The 18,750-nt window shown below is 36.8% G+C and overlaps 1 protein-coding gene across 4 annotated transcripts in view; it reads right to left on the reverse strand.

Annotated features, from left to right (window-relative positions):
* The window catches only part of itga9 (integrin, alpha 9), a 104,822-nt gene that overhangs the window by 72,383 nt on the left and 13,689 nt on the right, over window positions 1–18,750 (reverse strand). For 3 of the 4 annotated variants that reach the window (XM_058795331.1, XM_058795330.1, XM_058795332.1), the window contains exons 3-8: window positions 17,430–17,536; window positions 9,616–9,739; window positions 5,119–5,186; window positions 1,281–1,410; window positions 1,117–1,202; window positions 955–1,017 (exon numbers count right to left, since the gene is read on the reverse strand). In XM_058795331.1, the coding sequence (XP_058651314.1) occupies window positions 955–1,017; window positions 1,117–1,202; window positions 1,281–1,410; window positions 5,119–5,186; window positions 9,616–9,739; window positions 17,430–17,536 (578 nt within the window). The remainder of the gene's footprint in view (window positions 1–954; window positions 1,018–1,116; window positions 1,203–1,280; window positions 1,411–5,118; window positions 5,187–9,615; window positions 9,740–17,429; window positions 17,537–18,750) is intronic. The other variant, XM_058795333.1, reaches the window with a different exon arrangement.

Raw genomic sequence — 18,750 nt, forward strand, 5'->3', positions numbered from 1 at the left:
GGGGTTCAACCGTAATTTTACAAAGCTACGAGAATACTTTTTGTGCACAAAAAAAAATAAAATAAACAAATAAACAACTTTATTCAAATTCGTCTCCTCCACGTCACCCTAGCGTCATTTTGGAGAATATCCACTGAACGCAAACAGCGTATGCTCTTCTGTGTCAGCTGTGCCACACGGATACTTTGTTTTCGCTCAAATCAAGGTGTACGTACAACGCAGAAAACGTATCTGTGTGGCGCAGCTGACACAGAAGAGCATACCGCTGTTTGCGTTCAGTGGATATTGTCAAAAATATGAATAAAGTCTTTTTTTTTTTTTCTTGCTACGTTTCTAGACCTTTATCTTGTAAGGACCCTTGTTGTCTATAGAGGGTCTGAGAGCTCTCAGATTCCATCAAAAATATCTTAATTTGTGTTCCGAAGGATGTCTTATGAGTTTGGAACAACATGAAGGTGAGTAATTAATGACAGAATTTTCATTTTTGGGTGAACTATCCCTTTAAAATATTAAAATATAAAGGTTATACTTTATATAAATCAGTAAATTTTTCACAGCAAGAGTCATGTGAACCAACCCCTGAAGGTGGACATTTTTACCATTACACTAAAAGGTCTTTTACTTACTAAACAACCATCAATCAGGTGACAGAAGGCATGTACAGTAGTACATTGAGCAGGTTTTAGCTAAATTTTAATCATGTTCATAATCACAGGCCTTAGAAATGTATGTATCAAATATGATACAGTAGGCTTTATGGAGATAATTATGCTTTTTGCCTTTTTAGGGTTTCGACAGTCCCAGTCCCAACAAATTCTCAGAAACAACTCTTTCTGTGTTCTTCAGAAAAAAATAACTTTTCCTATTAAGTAACTATGATGGATTATATAAACATTTTACATTTGGAATAAACTACGTTTGTAAATAATTAGAAAACCTGAGCATCATACTCACCATTTTCCCTGAGGCTTCAAAGGTCTTCACAAGAGACGTTCCTTCAATTCTGAAGATGTAAACCTAAAATATGGATGACAATGTAGTTTTGGAATGTCAAAGTGAGTGTAATGTAAACACAACCTGGAACCAATGATGCAATTTCTGCAAGAAACCACTCACTTTTCCACCACCACTGTCTTGAGGAGCACCAGCCGCCACATCGATGGTATTCGGAGAGGAGAAGTGACCAGCAGTCACAGCATACCCTAAAAAACACAAATCTGTGACGGACTGACTACAGCATGGAATATTGAAGCGGTTATTAATATCTGAGCAGGTATTACCGAGGTAACTGTATCTGCGAGGACTCAGGTTGTCTTGATTAAGGTTGTAGTGAGTATTGGATGTCATGTTAAACACTTTGACCGTACCGGTCCAGTAGTAAGAACCAGGTGCACCCATGATAACCAGCTCCTAAGAAACAAAACAAAAAGCAACAGAAATCCATTCAAAAGCTACCAATTTTTCACAGGAGAAAAACACGGAGCTGTTGGTGAGGCTCTGGTCAACCGAAAGCCACAAACTATGTTGTGTTATTAGCTGCTGGTAACCCAACCGTGAGCCGAAAGGACGGCTGTCGTTCGTCGCTTTGATCACTCAGTGGAGTCTTAAGCTGAAGGAGAACTCAAGCCTTTGAACTGTTTGAATTGCTCCACATTGTCACACTTCAAACAAGGCAAGTCGTTTGTTTCACATGGCCACAGCGATGGATCACAACAGTAGAGTAAGGAGCAAAAATGCCATTCCTATTCTCCATAGGGATTTTTTTTGTGATACTGTATAAATGTTTCAGGACAGGTTGTGAAGCAATGACATATTTACTTCATTTAAAAGCAAGTAGTACATATGACAAAGATGTTTAACTGCTGAAATCAATACTAAGCTCTAGAAGAGACATCTGGATTACAGAATCAGAGAACACAGATTTTTTTATACCAATATATTGCATATGATGGTTTAAATCATATTTATCTGGTCGGACTCAGTTCGTTCAAATAAAAAATTTTAAATCACGGATATCTCAGATAACCAGTGGTGTGCCTCAAGGTTCAGTCCTGGGTCCTCTTCTGTTTATAGTGTATTTACTACCTCTAGGACAGATTTTTCGTAAATTTAATATAAATTTTCACTGTTACGCAGATGACACGCAGCTCTATATATCTTCGAAGCCCAGTTCAGTATTGCCGTCTTCCTCTCTTTTGCTCTGTCTTTCTGAAATTAAATCATGGTTTGCATGTAATTTTCTCAAAGTTAATAGTGCGAAAACTGAAATTTTATTAGTAGGTACTAAATCAAAATTGCGTAATTGTGGAAGTTTTACACTTACTATCGACAACTCTGTTATCTCTCCTTCTTCTCAGGTCAAGAGTTTGGGTGTCATCCTTGACAGTACTCTGTCTTTCGAGGCACTCATTTTTTTAGATTAGCCTATCCTGAGTGATTTTATTTAGGTTATTGTGTATTGATTTTTTTTTGCATTATTGTTTGTGTTGTTGTTTCTTCCCTTTGTTTAATTGTGTATTTTATTATTGTAAGGTGTCCTTGAGTGTCTTGAAAGGCGCCCACAAATAAAATGAATTATTATTATTATTATTATATATAAGCAATAAAAATAATAAAATAATATAATATAATATATACACTGATGCTCGAAGTTTGCGGTCAGTAAGATTTTTTTTAGAATAAACAAATACATTTATTAATATTAAAATTAAGAAGTTTTATTTAAAATAATTGCTGTTCTTTTGAACTTTCTAATTATCAAAGAATCCTGAATAAAATGGTTTCCACAAAAATATGAAGCAGCACAACTGTGTTCAACATTGATAATCAGAAAATGCTTCTTGAGCAGCAAATCATGATTTCTGAAGGATCATGTGACACTGAAGATAATGAAGTAATGATGCTGAAAATTCAGCTTTGCATCACAGAAATAAATTATATTTTAAAATATATTCAGATAGATCAGTTCTTTTAAATTTTTTTTTTTTTTGGGCAATGCTTAGAAACCTTGAAAAATCCCTATTAAAAAAACAGGACGGAAAAAATACTTGTGAAACCAAAGCCACTGAAAAATTTGCGGATCCCTGTTGTGCTCTAATCGACATACAGTATATAATTAAAAAAATTCACAATTTGTCATAAATGTTTGGCTATGAATCTTTGGTGGAAAAAAACATTTTCCCTTTTTCCGCCACTCATTATCTCAGAGGATACAAATATAAAAGTGTGGGCACATGGAATATCCCTCATGTGACGAGGAAACAGGGTCTTTACATAGCTGGTTTGAGTTCTATCAAGCCACAAATGGACGCTTTTCACTGCTTTTTCCATTTCACAACGCCTGACTGCTAAAAAAACCCACACAAATGCTATTTGACTCGGTCAGTCCTGCCAAACACGTAAAAACAGCACCTCCAGCTGAGCCGACAGCATTCAATCAAGACATCTGTTTTAGACACTTAAGGTCTTGAAGGTCACTTAAGACTTTCTGCCAAATGATAAAGTGCCATTACCATCCAAACTACAAAGCAACTGATGCAGATGCCATTCTGCTATGGGTTAATTCCTCTCTGTGAATGTCCAATACTGACTGACCTGAGGTCAGCTTTAATGCAACAAGACAACAATAGGTCTGTTTGAAAACCTAGTGAACTGCCTTGCATTTCTCAGCCATCTCTTAAAATACACAGTCTGATAAATGAATAACACCTCAGTAATCGGAACGTACAGGGAGTGAGTTTCCAGTCATATTTCGTTCTCGTTTAAGAAAAGGAAAATGAAAAGGGTCAGAGAGTGATCTGGTGATGATATTGATGAACTGTTGGGCATCACATCTGTCAGCCTGTGTTTGCATATTTGTTCCAGACATTACATCCAAAGCCTGGACTGCATGTTAATGGATTGGCTGCACTACAGACAAAACACTGCAATGGTCAACGTACAAAACAAAGGGCAAGTGGACAAACAATTTGCAGCCTTCAGCAAACGTGTGCATCACACACAAACTGTTTGAATTCTGTTCAAATTCCTACAGGGATCTGTTCAACAGAGGCCGTGGACACAAACCAACAGGCCTGCTGAGCCAAAGACTGGAATTAATTCAACCTTCCTTTTAAAGAGACAGAACTTGAATTCATCATAATTTACACACCGTTCCAAAGCCATATGACTGTTATGAATGGTATGAATGTTTTCACAGCTTTTTTTCATACAATAAGTGACCAGGGGCTTTGAAAGACCCCCCCCAAAAATAAGAAATTTAAAAAATGTAAACATTCAAAAAAAAACATTTTACAATGAAAAATTGATAATTGCAGAATAAAGTAGCCCATGTCACTTCTGCAATATACTAATAGTAAAGTTAATTGAAAAAAAAAAAAACAATATAAAAGTAATTTAAAAATAGCAAATTAAAATATAATAATAGCGATAGCTATTTCCATCAGTGTTACTTTAATATAATTGATACTAGATTTCATACTGATGATAGTTTTTCTAATATTTTAAATTAGATTGCATTCTTCTGTTTTCACTCTAATTTTAGTTTACGTTTACCCCGATTTCCATCCTACACAACTCTCAATTGTCATTTGCATATGCGCATATTCAAAAGCTACTGAAAATATTCAGATGCATATCAAGTTGTACAGTCATTTTAGACACTTCCAAAACTGTTGCAAAAGAGATGGAAATACAATTTTTAAATACATGAATTATGATTTCATCTTTGTTGAAAAAGGAAGTGCCTTTTCTTTTCTAAAGAAGGGGGTGTCCCAATACTTTTGTCCATATAGTGTATGTACACGTTTTTGGCTCAAGGTCTGCATTTAAAGTCACACCAGAGGTGTTCAGCTGGGATTAGGACTTTGCTTTCTGCTAAACATCTTCATTTTTGTGTTCTGAGGAAGAAAGAGCATCACACAGGTTTGGAATGACATGAAGGTGAGTTAATTATGACAGACATCTTTAGTTTAACTATTCCTTTAAAATCCTGGAGAGTGAATATATCAATCATACTTTGTTAAATGTGAGTGTTCATACATGCAATCACAGCGCAGACTCGTCAGCCCAAAGCGCCACACACGTGAAAACACATAACATGCTCGTACTTCTACTGACCTCAGTGAAAACGCCTGCGATCCCGGCTTGGCACGAGCCGTGTTCTTCCCCATAGGTCTTCTTATGGTCTGCGAGAGTGAGTAGGGGGACAGAGAGAGAGAGAGAGAAAGGAAGGAAAAAAACAACAGACCACAAATGATTTCGCTGTGAGCCTGAGCCAGCATTTACTGGAGTTCTTCCGACATTCCATATGGAGTTAGTCAAAGTCCCAACTCCATCCAAGAGGAATCTGGGGGCCGAGAGACAGACTGAGAACGACCTAGCAGCTCCGCGTTCAACAAAAGCTCTCACTCTGGAGGGCTTTGAGAACGGGGGGGGGATCACTGTGCTCTCTGGTTACAGAAAATATTGGGCTTGGATCCCCCCATAATGCACTGCACACACATAGAAGGCCCCCGATGGCAACTCACTGGAGTCAGGAAAAGATATGGAAGGAAATAAATAACTCAGGAGCTGGACATGGAAACTAATTCTGATCAAGAATTCATGCACCCTCCTTCGCTCTTTCCGCAGCAAATCAAAACATCTTGTAAAATACGAGGAATCCTACTGGGATGATGAAATCCAATGCTGATGGAGGCGTTGAATTTAATATACTACAATAACATCTGTCAGAAGTATAATACTTGATGGGGGGGAGCGATAAACAGCGAGCGCGCGCCAGTTCTGATATTGACAGGTGTTGATTGGCACCGGAACATTCCCGGTTCAAAACAAGTTCATTTTTGTGCATCTGTGGTATGTACCACAGATAATAGTTTTGACTATTTCACAGTTTGTAAAAATAAGCAAAAATTGTGTTTGCCATAATGCACTGCACTGGGATGGAAATTAAAATATACACTATTCTGAAAGTATAGCCACAAGACTTAAACATAATGCACTGTAATAAGTGTAAGGAAATTGCTAGCTGACCTAATCTGTGCCAAATTACATTCAATATTTCTCCTATGATCAGTATGAAATCCCTATACACTTTTGCTTGAAATGCACAAGGAAAGGAGATGGACGAATTGATGAAGAAAAACAGCCTTAATAAAAATAACTGTGAATTCAGCTATTTAAATAAATAAATTAAACAGTTAAATTAAAATAAATAAATAAATTGAGAGAAAGTTAAAACTTTTTTGTGGTATTTAACATTGTCACAAATTAAAGAAAATAATATTACAAACCTGGAACATTCTTTTAATTCTAAAAAAATAAATGAATAAAAGAATGAGAAAGTTGATTTTTTTTTTTTTTTTGGTGTATAATATTATGTCACAAATTCAGGTAAAGTTGATAAAAATATGAACCTGGAACATTCTTATAAATAAATAAATAAAGGAGAAGTTGAAATTGTTGTCTGTGGTATATATTATTATGCCACAAATTTTGGTAAAGCTGATAAAATTATAACCCTGGTACTGTCCTTTAACAAAGAGTATGTTTTGTGATCTCTCAATATCATAGTTATTTTTATTTTCTATTATTATTATTATTATATAATCTTTTCTTTTTTTGGTGTTGGTAGCATGGTGACATAACAGTCTTTTGGACATGGTCATAATGTTTGCTGAATAAAGGCTAAACCGTCCTTTATCTTGATGTGCAAAGAGTCAAATATTTAACCATCTTAACCCCAGATGTGTCCTCCAAACTCCCAGATGCTGCGCCCTGCCTGAAGGGTCATATTTCTCTCCAGCGTGCTGCTTCTTTCTGATTCTGGAGGTGCCAGCGCTTTGATGCCAGAAAACATCAGTCTGAGGTTTTGGAGGAAGTTCAGGGCGCCATAACTCATTGTGAAGCCTGTTGTGAACATGTGCCACAGTAAACAGTGTCATCTTTCCAACTTGTTCTGAGGGTTTAAGGCTTGGACTTGGCCGTCATTTCTGTAGTCTGCTTCAGTGGAGTGTTTGCTGGACTTCTAGTTTGATGAAGACCAGAAATTCTCCAACAATAGGCCTGATTATCACTAACTACCTCACAATACATTATACACTGTCATACATATCAAAGATTCAGTGCACTGCATACAGTCAATCACTGTATCATAACTGAACCACAATTTCACCCGGCATGTAGAGTGAATATACAGGATCAGTTTCAATCTCTCTCACGCGGTTCACTTGACTTTAGTCCATTATGGCGCCTTGTGGAAGCGGATCTGACCACACTGAGAAACAGCGGTTTCAGAGTTTGCACTTATTTAGTTGACCTGCTTCTACATTAATTGAACTGTGGTTCAATTATGGTAATACTTGAGGGTTAGAGGTTTGCTCAAATGACTAACCCTAAATATTAGCAATAGTAATAGTGATGTTTGCTTCAGCATTTACCACTAACACATGCTTTCATTGCTGACTAACAGGAAAATACCATCACTGATATTGATACTGCTGATACGGCACAGTGAATGTTATTTTACCCAAATCATAGCTAAGTTATAAGACTATAGTGATTTTGTTAACTAAAACCAAAACTATTAAAAATTGTTTTTGTTAAGTGAAATTGAAATAAATTCTAACAGGTATTTTATATTAATTTATATTAGTTTGTGTTTTTTAAACATTACAGTGAGGAAAATAAGTATTTGAACACCCTGCTATTTTGCAAGTTCTCCCACTTAGAAATCATGGAGTGGTCTGAAATTGTCATCGTAGGTGCATGTCCACTGTGAGAGACATAATCTAAAAAAAAAATCCAGAAATCACAATGTATGATTTTTTAACTATTTATTTGTATGATACAGCTGCAAATAAGTATTTGAACACCTGTCTATCAGCTAGAATTCTGACCCTCAAAGACCTGTTAGTCTGCCTTTAAAATGTCCACCTCCACTCCATTTATTATCCTAAATTAGATGCACCTGTTTGAGGACGTTAGCTGCATAAAGACACCTGTCCACCCCATACAATCAGTAAGAATCCAACTACTAACATGGCCAAGACCAAAGAGCTGTCCAAAGACACTAGAGACAAAATTGTACACCTCCACAAGGCTGGAAAGGGCTACGGGAAATTGCCAAGCAGCTTGGTGAAAAAGGTCCACTGTTGGAGCAATCATTAGAAAATGGAAGAAGCTAAACATGACTGTCAATCTCCCTCGGACTGGGGCTCCATGCAAGATCTCACCTCGTGGGGTCTCAATGATCCTAAGAAAGGTGAGAAATCAGCCCAGAACTACACGGGAGGAGCTGGTCAATGACCTGAAAAGAGCTGGGACCACCGTTTCCAAGGTTACTGTTGGTAATACACTAAGGCGTCATGGTTTGAAATCATGCATGGCACGGAAGGTTCCCCTGCTTAAACCAGCACATGTCCAGGCCCGACTTAAGTTTGCCAATGACCATTTGGATGATCCAGAGGAGTCATGGGAAAAGTCATGTGGTCAGATGAGACCAAAATAGAACTTTTGGTCATAATTCCACTAAACGTGTTTGGAGGAAGAAGAATGATGAGTACCATCCCTACTGTGAAGCATGGGGTGGTAGCATCATGCTTTGGGGTGTTTTTCTGCACATGGGACAGGCGACTGCACTGTATTAAGGAGAGGATGACCGGGGCCATGTATTGCGAGATTTTGGGGAACAACCTCCTTCCCTCAGTTAGAGCATTGAAGATGGGTCGAGGCTGGGTCTTCCAACATGACAATGACCCGAAGCACACAGCCAGGATAACCAAGGAGTGGCTCTGTAAGAAGCATATCAAGGTTCTGGCGTGGCCTAGCCAGTCTCCAGACCTAAACCCAATAGAGAATCTTTGAGGGAGCTCAAACTCCGTGTTTCTCAGCGACAGGCCAGAAACCTGACTGATCTAGAGAAGATCTGTGTGGAGGAGGGCCAAAATCCCTCCTGCAGTGTGTGCAAACCTGGTGAAAAACTACAGGAAACGTTTGACCTCTGTAATTGCAAACAAAGGCTACTGTACCAAATATTAACATTGATTTTCTCAGGTGTTCAAATACTTATTTGCAGCTGTATCGTACAAATAAATAGTTAAAAAATCATACATTGTAATTTCTGGATTTTTTTTTTAGATTATGTCTCTCACAGTGGACATGCACCTACGATGACAATTTCAGACCCCTCCATGATTTCTAAGTGGGAGAACTTGCAAAATAGCAGGGTGTTCAAATACTTATTTTCCTCACTGTATATTTAGCTTTAATTATTATTTATTTCACTTTTATTTGTATTTCAAACAATGCAAAAAATTACCTTCTTACTAAGTATTTTTGTCTTGTTTTCCAAATCTCTAAGCATTCTTAAATCAAGATACATTCACTTGAGAAGCAAAATTACGACATTAAGTCTTGTTTATAAAATAGTCTTGTTGTATATAAATATAATCTGTGTATGTGTGTGTATATATATATATATATATATATATATATATATATATATATATACACACACACACTTATAAAATATTATATTATTAAATACTATAATAGCACATAAATAATCCTGAAAGATAATTGAGATGAGTTAAAGTCGTAAAGAGCATGTCATACCTTCATAACATGGTATGAGAGGCTGTGACTTGCCCTGCAGAGTGGCTGGGATGACGGAGCAGTATCCATGAGGGAGAATATACTCCGATTCATAGTATACATTCTTCCAGCGGTGAGCGCAGGCCTGCAGATAATACAAGAAAAAGATGAAGAGTGAGAGACGAGGACTATAGAAGTCAGTCAGGGTAGATGCTGGGATACTTAAAGGTGCAGTAGGAGATCTTTTGCTAACTTTAGCCTGATAGCACTGAAAGTGAACGTCCCACCCTCCCTGCAATCACCGTCCAAAGCCACACCCCCTCAAAACATACGCACACAGATCAGAAGACCGGAGACGTCTTTACGATCACATCAATCCTGAGACGTTTCAGACGCGCTCCAGCTTCACTTCAACGGCAAGCGCGAGTCAAAGAGCACGGTAACTGGTGCGCGCTGTAGCCTGTATCAATTCATTTCAAAGCTCAAAATAAACTACGTGCATGCAATGTCGTGGTCAGTTAAGGCATGAAGTTATCAAAAAGGCGATTAAAGCTGCCTTAAAACTGTGCGTGTATGTAATATGTTATATATGAGTTACATTAAGAACATGTCTCTGAAATGGTTTTCAAAACTGTCCTGGAGCAGCCCAGCACTGTCTCCCTCATCTAACACACCAGCTCATTAGAAGAGACTAAAATGGGTCCGACCTGAAATGGGTCAGAAAAGGTAAAGAGAGTTGAGAGAAAATACGATGCATGTCAGATCCACGGCATGTTCAGCAGCGACATCTCTTAAAGAAATAGCAGCCAAAACAACCTAATAACCAGCTGCTGTGATGTCTGTTCATCAAGAAAAAAAGAAAAAAAGAGGAAATCAATAACTTTTATATAGCTGTAAGTATTGATCTGTATTTAGTTTAGAATTTAGTGTTTGATAAATTTATTAAATTTCTGTATATTTCTGCTGAGGGGCACAGGTAGCCTAGCTAATTATAACATTATAATGGGTTTATGTGAAGATTGTTTTAAGTTCACTTAAATTAGAAGTTATTTTTAAAGTCTAATAAATCTTAAAATTGATAGCTCTTAATTATAATGTAATGTTTAATGGCTATAATCAATGGTTAAATATTAGGTTAAATCTATATATTAATATTAATTAAACAAATATTAAAAATATGTTGTTTGTACATTAATTTTTAAGACTGAATGTGAAATTATTGAAATATACAGGTATATTTAAAAACTTTAATGTTAGGTGGGATTAACTGCGATTAATTTCAGAAAAAGTGTGCGATTAATTAGTTAATTTTTTTTAATCGATTGACAGCACTAAAAAATACAGATAAATACATTTATACCACTTAACTTAATGATTGCTATCGGGATGTAAATAAATTCTGAAGACAATCACCTATTGCACCTTTAATTTGACAGGAATGCCAGGTATGAGGTTAAAGGTATGAGACAGTACAATTACAACCCATTAAACAGATTCTACATTCCTTGCAGCCTCAGTTTAAATATGGTGTTTAGCATGACAAAGGTATATATAGCACACACATCAGGTCTGAAATTGCATCATCTTCATCAGCTTGCATGGTAATTGCACCAAGAAACAAACATGATACACAGACAAAGCTTCTTCTCTTTATCCCAGTGCCAAATTAATTTCTGAGGCAAAACCAGAGCACAGAGCCAAGTCTGGAAACGGCTGTGGATCTAATATGTCCACTGAGAGAGGGTTGGTGGTTTTAGAAAGCTGAGCATCTTCATTCAAACAGCTCTGATCTCTGGAACAACAGAAGCGCTCAAGGCTGTGAAGGCAGCCAGAGAACAGAAAGACACTGAGAGAGAGATAAAGCAGAAAGGTCATAGACAGAGGATAATAACAAATGTAGAGCTGCATTTCCTGACGGAAATCACTGAAGGAAGTTCTTGCAAGGCAGAATAGTGTTAAAGTTTCAGTTAAGCTTATTAGTTCATTACAGAAACCCAAAGAGTCTATGCATTAATACTTTTATCTTAATGTTCTCCTGATTTTTACATACTTTTCCTCAAGATTTTAACATAACACTTTTTATGCTGATCTTGATTTATTTTTCGAATGAGAAAAAATGCTAGGGATGCAAACATCTGGTATTAATCAAAACATCCCAATGTACATATAAAGTACAAAAAAAAAAAAAAATCACAATTGTACAAAATACTGATTAAATTATAAGTCATTAAATAAAACAATAATATATATATATATACATATACATATTCATTCATAATGCACATAGAAATGGATTTTGTTACCTCCCGACTAAGACAAAATTAAAAAAAAAAAAAAAAAACATTTTTAGGATCTTAAAAAAAACTTCAGAAAATAATAAGTCATAATCACAAGTGAACAAGAACAAGCCTAATAATAATAATAATAATGCAATTTTAAAAAATTTAAATATAAAATACTGATTAAATAAAAAAAATGAAAATCAATATTTCACAGAACAAAGGAAAGCAAAGGAAAGCAAAAAAAAATTAAAATAATAATAATAATTTTAAGATCTTTTAAGGGAAAAACTTCAGAAAATCATGTCACAATCATAAGATACCAAGCCCAATAAATAAATAACGCATGAGCTCTAAAGGCATGTGTTTTACTTCTAAGTGAATGAAATGCCACATCAGCGCTGTTTTTCTCCTCTCATGACACACATCTTGTTTTCTGTGCATTAGAGACTGTAGACGCAAGAATAAAACCCAATTGCAATTGGATATGTAAATATTGCAATCACATCGCTACTCTCGGTTAGATATGCATTAATATTCATCCCCGTAGCAGAAACTGTTTACACATCAAAGTATAATACATTGGTTTATGTGTTTGTATGAGAAATAGAAACAGTGGTACTTGTCTCAGCAAACACCAATGAAACAGAGGCACACAAGACCGAATTCAACTTCAATCAAGTCATTATACCCAAGGAAAAAATATGGAAATGATCAAGCAACAAACCAAAACCTTTCTGTTTTGCTCATTAATACAGTCCCATAATCATATGCCACAAACTTTCCTTTCCCTATTTTATCAAATCCCTCATCGAGGAGCTCAGGACTGTGGAGAAACCAAATTCCCTCCAAAACAGTGCAGCTTCCTGTTTCTCCACTTCCAACAGCGCTTACGCAGTCCATCGAGATAAACAACTGATTTAAAGATATTACATCCACACGGATTCATACAAACGCTCACACATAATGTCAGATGACTATCTGGCAGTAGTTTGTTGTGTTGAGAAACACTGCTAGTCTGTTTGACTGTGTCAAGAGCCTAGAGCAATCCGCTCAACTGTGCTGGCAGCATCATCTAAACTCATTCGATAACCATCTCAGATGAACGTCAATAAAACAACCTCAGCCTAATGACAACCAAAGGAACAAACTCCAACTTATTCCCTGGCAGCCAGTGTTGGGAAACACACAGGACAGACGTAATGAAACACGTAATGCTCAACTAAATCAGGAACGAGTTTGAGAGGCTCTGAGTCACCACGGATCACGGGCTAATCATGTTCCTGCTCATGCTGAGAGCTGATTGGCTGAGCAAAGGCCGCCACATTTGCACAACAGCTCCCTTACATGCCTTATATATATATAAACGTTAAACTTCAAATACAGCTATTTGTTGCAGTGGGATGCACTCACACTATAAACACATACATCAAAGAAGAACATGTTGAAGTGCTTTCAGGTTATACATGAAATATATTTTGTATACACACAGCTTTCATTGCAAATCTATGGAAGCTCGCTTTCGCCGTGGAATAAAAACCATAAAAGGTAATTGGGACTTTTCATATTACAATTCTGACTTTTTTTCTTCACAATTTTTAGTTTATATCTCACAATTCGGACTTTGTTTCTTGCCGTTTTTAAAAATAAGTAATTAATCTGAATTTGTATCACACAATTTGGACCTTTTTCTTGCAATTCTGAGTTTATAACACACAATTTGGGCTTTGTTTCTAGCAATTCTGGCAAAAAAAAGAAGTCATAAATCTGAATTTACATCTAAAAATTGGATTGGATTTTGTTTCCAAAATTGTGAGATATGAACTCAGGGTTGGAACTCAGAATAGCAAGAAAAAACGGTCAGAACGAAAACAATAAGTTAGCAAGATGGAATCCCAGAATTCTGACTTATTTTCTTGCAATTTTCTTGCAGTTAATATCCCTAATTTCATGAGAAATTCTGACTTATCCAACTTTTTCCACACAATTTTGTGCTATTTCTCGCAATTCTGAAACAAAGTCTGAATTGTGGGTTAAAAAGTCTTACTTTTTTATCAAGTAGAAGAAAAAGGCTTCCATAGACATAAATCAGTTTTAAAGTTTGGGGTCAGTAAAAATGCAGTAAAAACAGTATTGTTGTGAAATATTACTGCAATTTAAAATAACTCTCCTTCAGAAATCATTTTAATATGCTGATTTGCTGCTTAAGAAACATTTCTCATCAATGTTGAAAACAGCTGCAGTATTTTAACGATTTGGTGAAAAAGTATTTTTTTTTAAGAATCTTGGACAAATAAAGGTCAAAAGAACAGAAATGATTTAAAATAGAAAACTGTTTGTTTGTAACATTATAAATGTCTTTACTGTCTCTTTTGATCAGTTTACTGACCTCAAATGTAGCATACATATAAAGCTTATGGTGCAATCAACATATCGAAAAGCCCAATGTCACCTCTGTGGTGAAATACACTATAAAAAACAAATAGTTCTATCTCTAAAGTCTGATTGCCTGAGCTACGCCACATTGACACATTGGTGTGCCACATCTCCTGCCAAACTCCTACTGATTGTGTTGGCATCTCCTTCACACGTGCCTGAATGCCCATATGTTTAATCCGGTTCTGACTTCTAAATACTAATCTACCAACCAAATTACCATCATTACAGCTTCCACTATAACATGTCATCTCTCCCTCAACCTCTTTGATTTGAACATATCAGCGCTGTAAGTGTCCTTGCCTCTGATCAGACCACCCTGATCTTGCCTTCCTGTAAGACGCCCATCAAAACCTAGAGAAGCTCAAGGCTTCAACCCCCACGGCAGCTAAGAAGTAACGAGGAGTTCGACCTCGAGTCGGACCACCACGACACAATTCAAGCCCGAAGCATCCAAGAAACCCAGAAGACTGATGTCCTGTTTGACTTGTTTGTCCAGTTAAAGTGTCTATTCTGGAGCTCCAGTTTGTCATCATGAGAAAATGACCCTCACTTCAAACGCTTTTTCTTGATGTACAGAACAGCTGGAGTTTAACAATGCGGTTGTCGTGAAAGATTCTGTAACAATGATGGTTTCATCATTTCTGCCCATGTTTTACAAGTCGATGTGGTTTGTGTTAAACAACTGCTGAGATGGTTGAAAATTCAGCCGTTATTGTGGAACAACAGATGAAATAAAGCATGCTTGAAGCTATTATTACAAAAAAAAAAGTCTATTGTATTCTCATTGGAGAAAAGCATCAATTTCCTACTCTGATTGACAAAATTACTCAAATGTTGAATCAACACATAAAAATCCAGACTACATTGACCCTAATTACCTATTTAACGCCGAGTCTTTCATCTTTATGTTTTATGTAAACTTTGAACATGTTTCCTTTCTAATCTGCTTCCTCAAAGTAAATGTTCTGTGCAATATTAAGTGCTGCAAAAATAAGCCCTAAAACCCAGAAACCCAGAAAGTTCATATTTTTGCACTTCTGGTTCCATGATCCCAGAGTCAACGGCTTTTTTGAATGGGTTTTTGTTTAAACGCCTGAAATAAGGTCTGTATTTAACACAAGCACTTAATATGATATACTTGTGATTTGTTTTAAAGATTTTACTTTTTAGATTTTAAGATTTTACAAAAAGGTGAACAAATGTCTAAACGGGACAACAGAGGTTGTCAGTGATGTTAAACATCTTCACACTGAAACTCATCTACTCACTAGTCCCTTTTACAGCCTTGTAAGCATCCCAACTTGTATATTTTTAAAAAAAGGATTGAAAGATTTGTCAGAAGCTTAATTGACCTATCGGTAAGCCCCGCCCCCCTTAGTTACTGTTGCTCCCTCGGACAAACAAACGGAGTTGCTCACTGTCTTTCAATGACAGCTACAGTGTGAAAACCTTGTCCCACGATGTTTTTGCACAATTTTGGACACAGAAGGCCACCAAATGGGAATTAAATATTCCATGGAGGGATTTATAACATATTTAAAAATAAATACGGTGGGTAACTCGAAGCGAGGGTTTACCGATCACAATGTAAGCGGGAGAAGTCTCATATTACGGTCGGTCATCACGATCGCGGATGACAACATGCAGGATCAACACTGTTCATGTATCGCCGGGAACGATTAAATTAATGCACATTTAACCAGTTTAATATGGAGAGGCACTGAAATGTAGACCTTCGTTTGTGTGTTTTTGACCTACACTGTACAAGACACGAGAACAGTCCGCTATTTAGGTTTGTACGTTAGCATGGCCTCACTAACTTTAACGTTAGCTAGTTTTAGCCAGAGATACCTTGCTAAAGCACAAGATAACATTAATGTTCTGCTTGAACAGATGAAAATTGTAACTTAATGAGTGTATGACAACCAGAAAATGAACGTTTTTGTCTTCATTTGTATTGGGGTGAATACTTAGGGACATTTTGCTCTGTTTTGTTTGGATTCAGGAAATGTAATAAAATAAATTATATTGGCCATCCTCTCAGGATACCTGGAATCAGTGTTACAAGTACCCCAGGCACATCGTTTTTCCATTTTTGTAGCATAAACCCCATAAAACCGATGCGAGCTTCGGATCTTCTAATGTTTCTCTATGGCGCTGATACCTAAAGACGTCCGAGTTCCGCTCCCTGTGCAGCTGATAGTCGACTGCCATTGGCTAGTCTGCGTTCGAGGGGAGGGGCTTACCGATAGGTCAATTATGCAACTTTGTTTATAGCCTAACTTCAGGTTTTTACTTCTGGAGATTGTATTTAGACCTCAAAATTCTATGCCATGCACGGTGCAAGAAATCACAGGGAACAAGGTACGTCTTGACTCATTAGTGTTGCCAGATCTTGCAAAGAAAAAAACAGCAATTAAGAACAAGCCAATAATCAACATAAATCCAAATGCAATACCTTGGAAATAAGCCACATACCAAAATATCACGACCTGCACCTGCCTACTTTATTAACTCCATAAACTGGATCGCTTCACCCAACAACAAACCCAAAGATGTTTATTAAGCATTGCTTATAATATGTGGACATGGCAAGAGCGCGCACTGCAAAGCAGCCTTCCAAACATAAACAAAACTACGGCTCTGTCAACAGTGTTTAGTTAAAATCACCAAACATAACGGGTCTTTGGTTGCTGTAATTTTACTTCAGAAATAGCAAATACCAAAACATGGCAAAACATTGTTATGGTTACAATGGTGTCAGTCATGGTAGTTTTGAGAGTGAGTTCTGTTCTGTATACACAAAACTGTCATTTAGAGGATGCAATCCCATATTTAAATGCGGTTGTCACTCCTGAAACTTTACAGTGCATAAACTTTTGCTGGCCACAAAGTTAATTTTCTGCAAAACCAATCCAATCCAACCATTCCAAACCAGAATCCAATGGAAAAATCCTATTGGTTTTTTGTCAAAGGAACCATGGCGATGATGACTTCCGGGTTGGCCTACAAAATTATGTCATCCCTGTATCACTCTATAATAACAATTCATCCAATCAGAATTTAAAGTCACAGTTGGAAAAGATTACTTGTTTTCTGCTTCAAAATGAAACATACCAGAATTTTGCCGTTGGGTTTGTCCTGTCGAGCCAGACTGACCCCCATCCACTCATCATTCCTGTCGCCTTGACACGTCTTCCCACAGGACTCCCTCTGCTTATTTCCTAGAGTACAGAATGAGAACGTTACTGTAGCCAACAGAGAGATAAACATCCCTGTCTGTAACGAGAAACACAATAAAACCACTCCAAGACCAGACAGCCTGAAACAAAAGTCAGACATTCAATGTTTGAGACCGTTTAATATGCTTGAATACAGACAATACTGCTTTGTGTTGGTAAGATAAACACACAAAATATTTGCAATGTAAAACTCATGTGTATCAAATGCAAATACGAACTTCAGTGTTTACAATACTGATGGGCAACTGGAGAATCAAAGTCTAGATCATCTATTTTTATTTTTATTTCTATTGGCCAAATCAAGTTCCAATCCCACAATGTAGAAGTAAAAAGATGTGAGCAACCTCTTAAATACTGGTTAATGAACTTTGGTTTCCTAAAATGATCATTAAAGCCATGCAAAACACATCTAGATTATTTTTTGTGCATATTTCTCTATACAAAAAAGTACAATGATATACCAAAACGTATCATTGTCATAAATAGCATGGTACATTTATCTGGTGATCATTCAGTACCATGGTATAGTCAAGCCATGTCACATTTATTTATATAGCACTGCATCTAATAAAGATTTGTTCAAAGCTGCAAACAAACAAAAGACAATAGTTACATGCACAAGGGCTGCTTTTCCCAAAAGCATCGTAAGACAAAGCAGACTGAATTGACAATTTCTACAATATGCTTATGCTTACGATCCTTTCAGGAAATTTACCTTTCATTTACCTCAAAAGTTTTGGATTAAAAATGGCTAACACTGGTGACCTCGGAAAATATAAACCATGAGATATCAGCTTCTTGAATCAGACATGATCTATTTTGGAGGTATTCTACTGTCTATTTTGGGTATTTAACTGTACAAAAATGGAGGATTTATGAGCAAGGCGTGTTATTCCTGCAGGGAGTTTATCTAAGCATAAGGGTCGGCTTTAATGTTTATCTATGAGCGTTGAGCTACAGCGGCCCTCTGAGGGGCAAACTGTGATTGTCCACAGGAAAAAGAGTGATGGCTCCCGAGACAGCGGCTGTTTTCTTTGGCTCTGGTTCTTTTCTCCTCCTTCTCAGCAGACTGACAGCATCGGTATGGAGATTTAAGTCTGCATAATGCCCAAATGAACTAGGATTCCTATTCTACTCCCACCCAGATTTGACTGAATGAATTAATGCATAACCAGAAGACTTCACACCAGCCCAAA

This window comes from Onychostoma macrolepis, chromosome 13, assembly GCF_012432095.1.
Source record: "Onychostoma macrolepis isolate SWU-2019 chromosome 13, ASM1243209v1, whole genome shotgun sequence".
In the NCBI taxonomy this organism is placed as follows: Eukaryota; Metazoa; Chordata; class Actinopteri; order Cypriniformes; family Cyprinidae; genus Onychostoma; species Onychostoma macrolepis.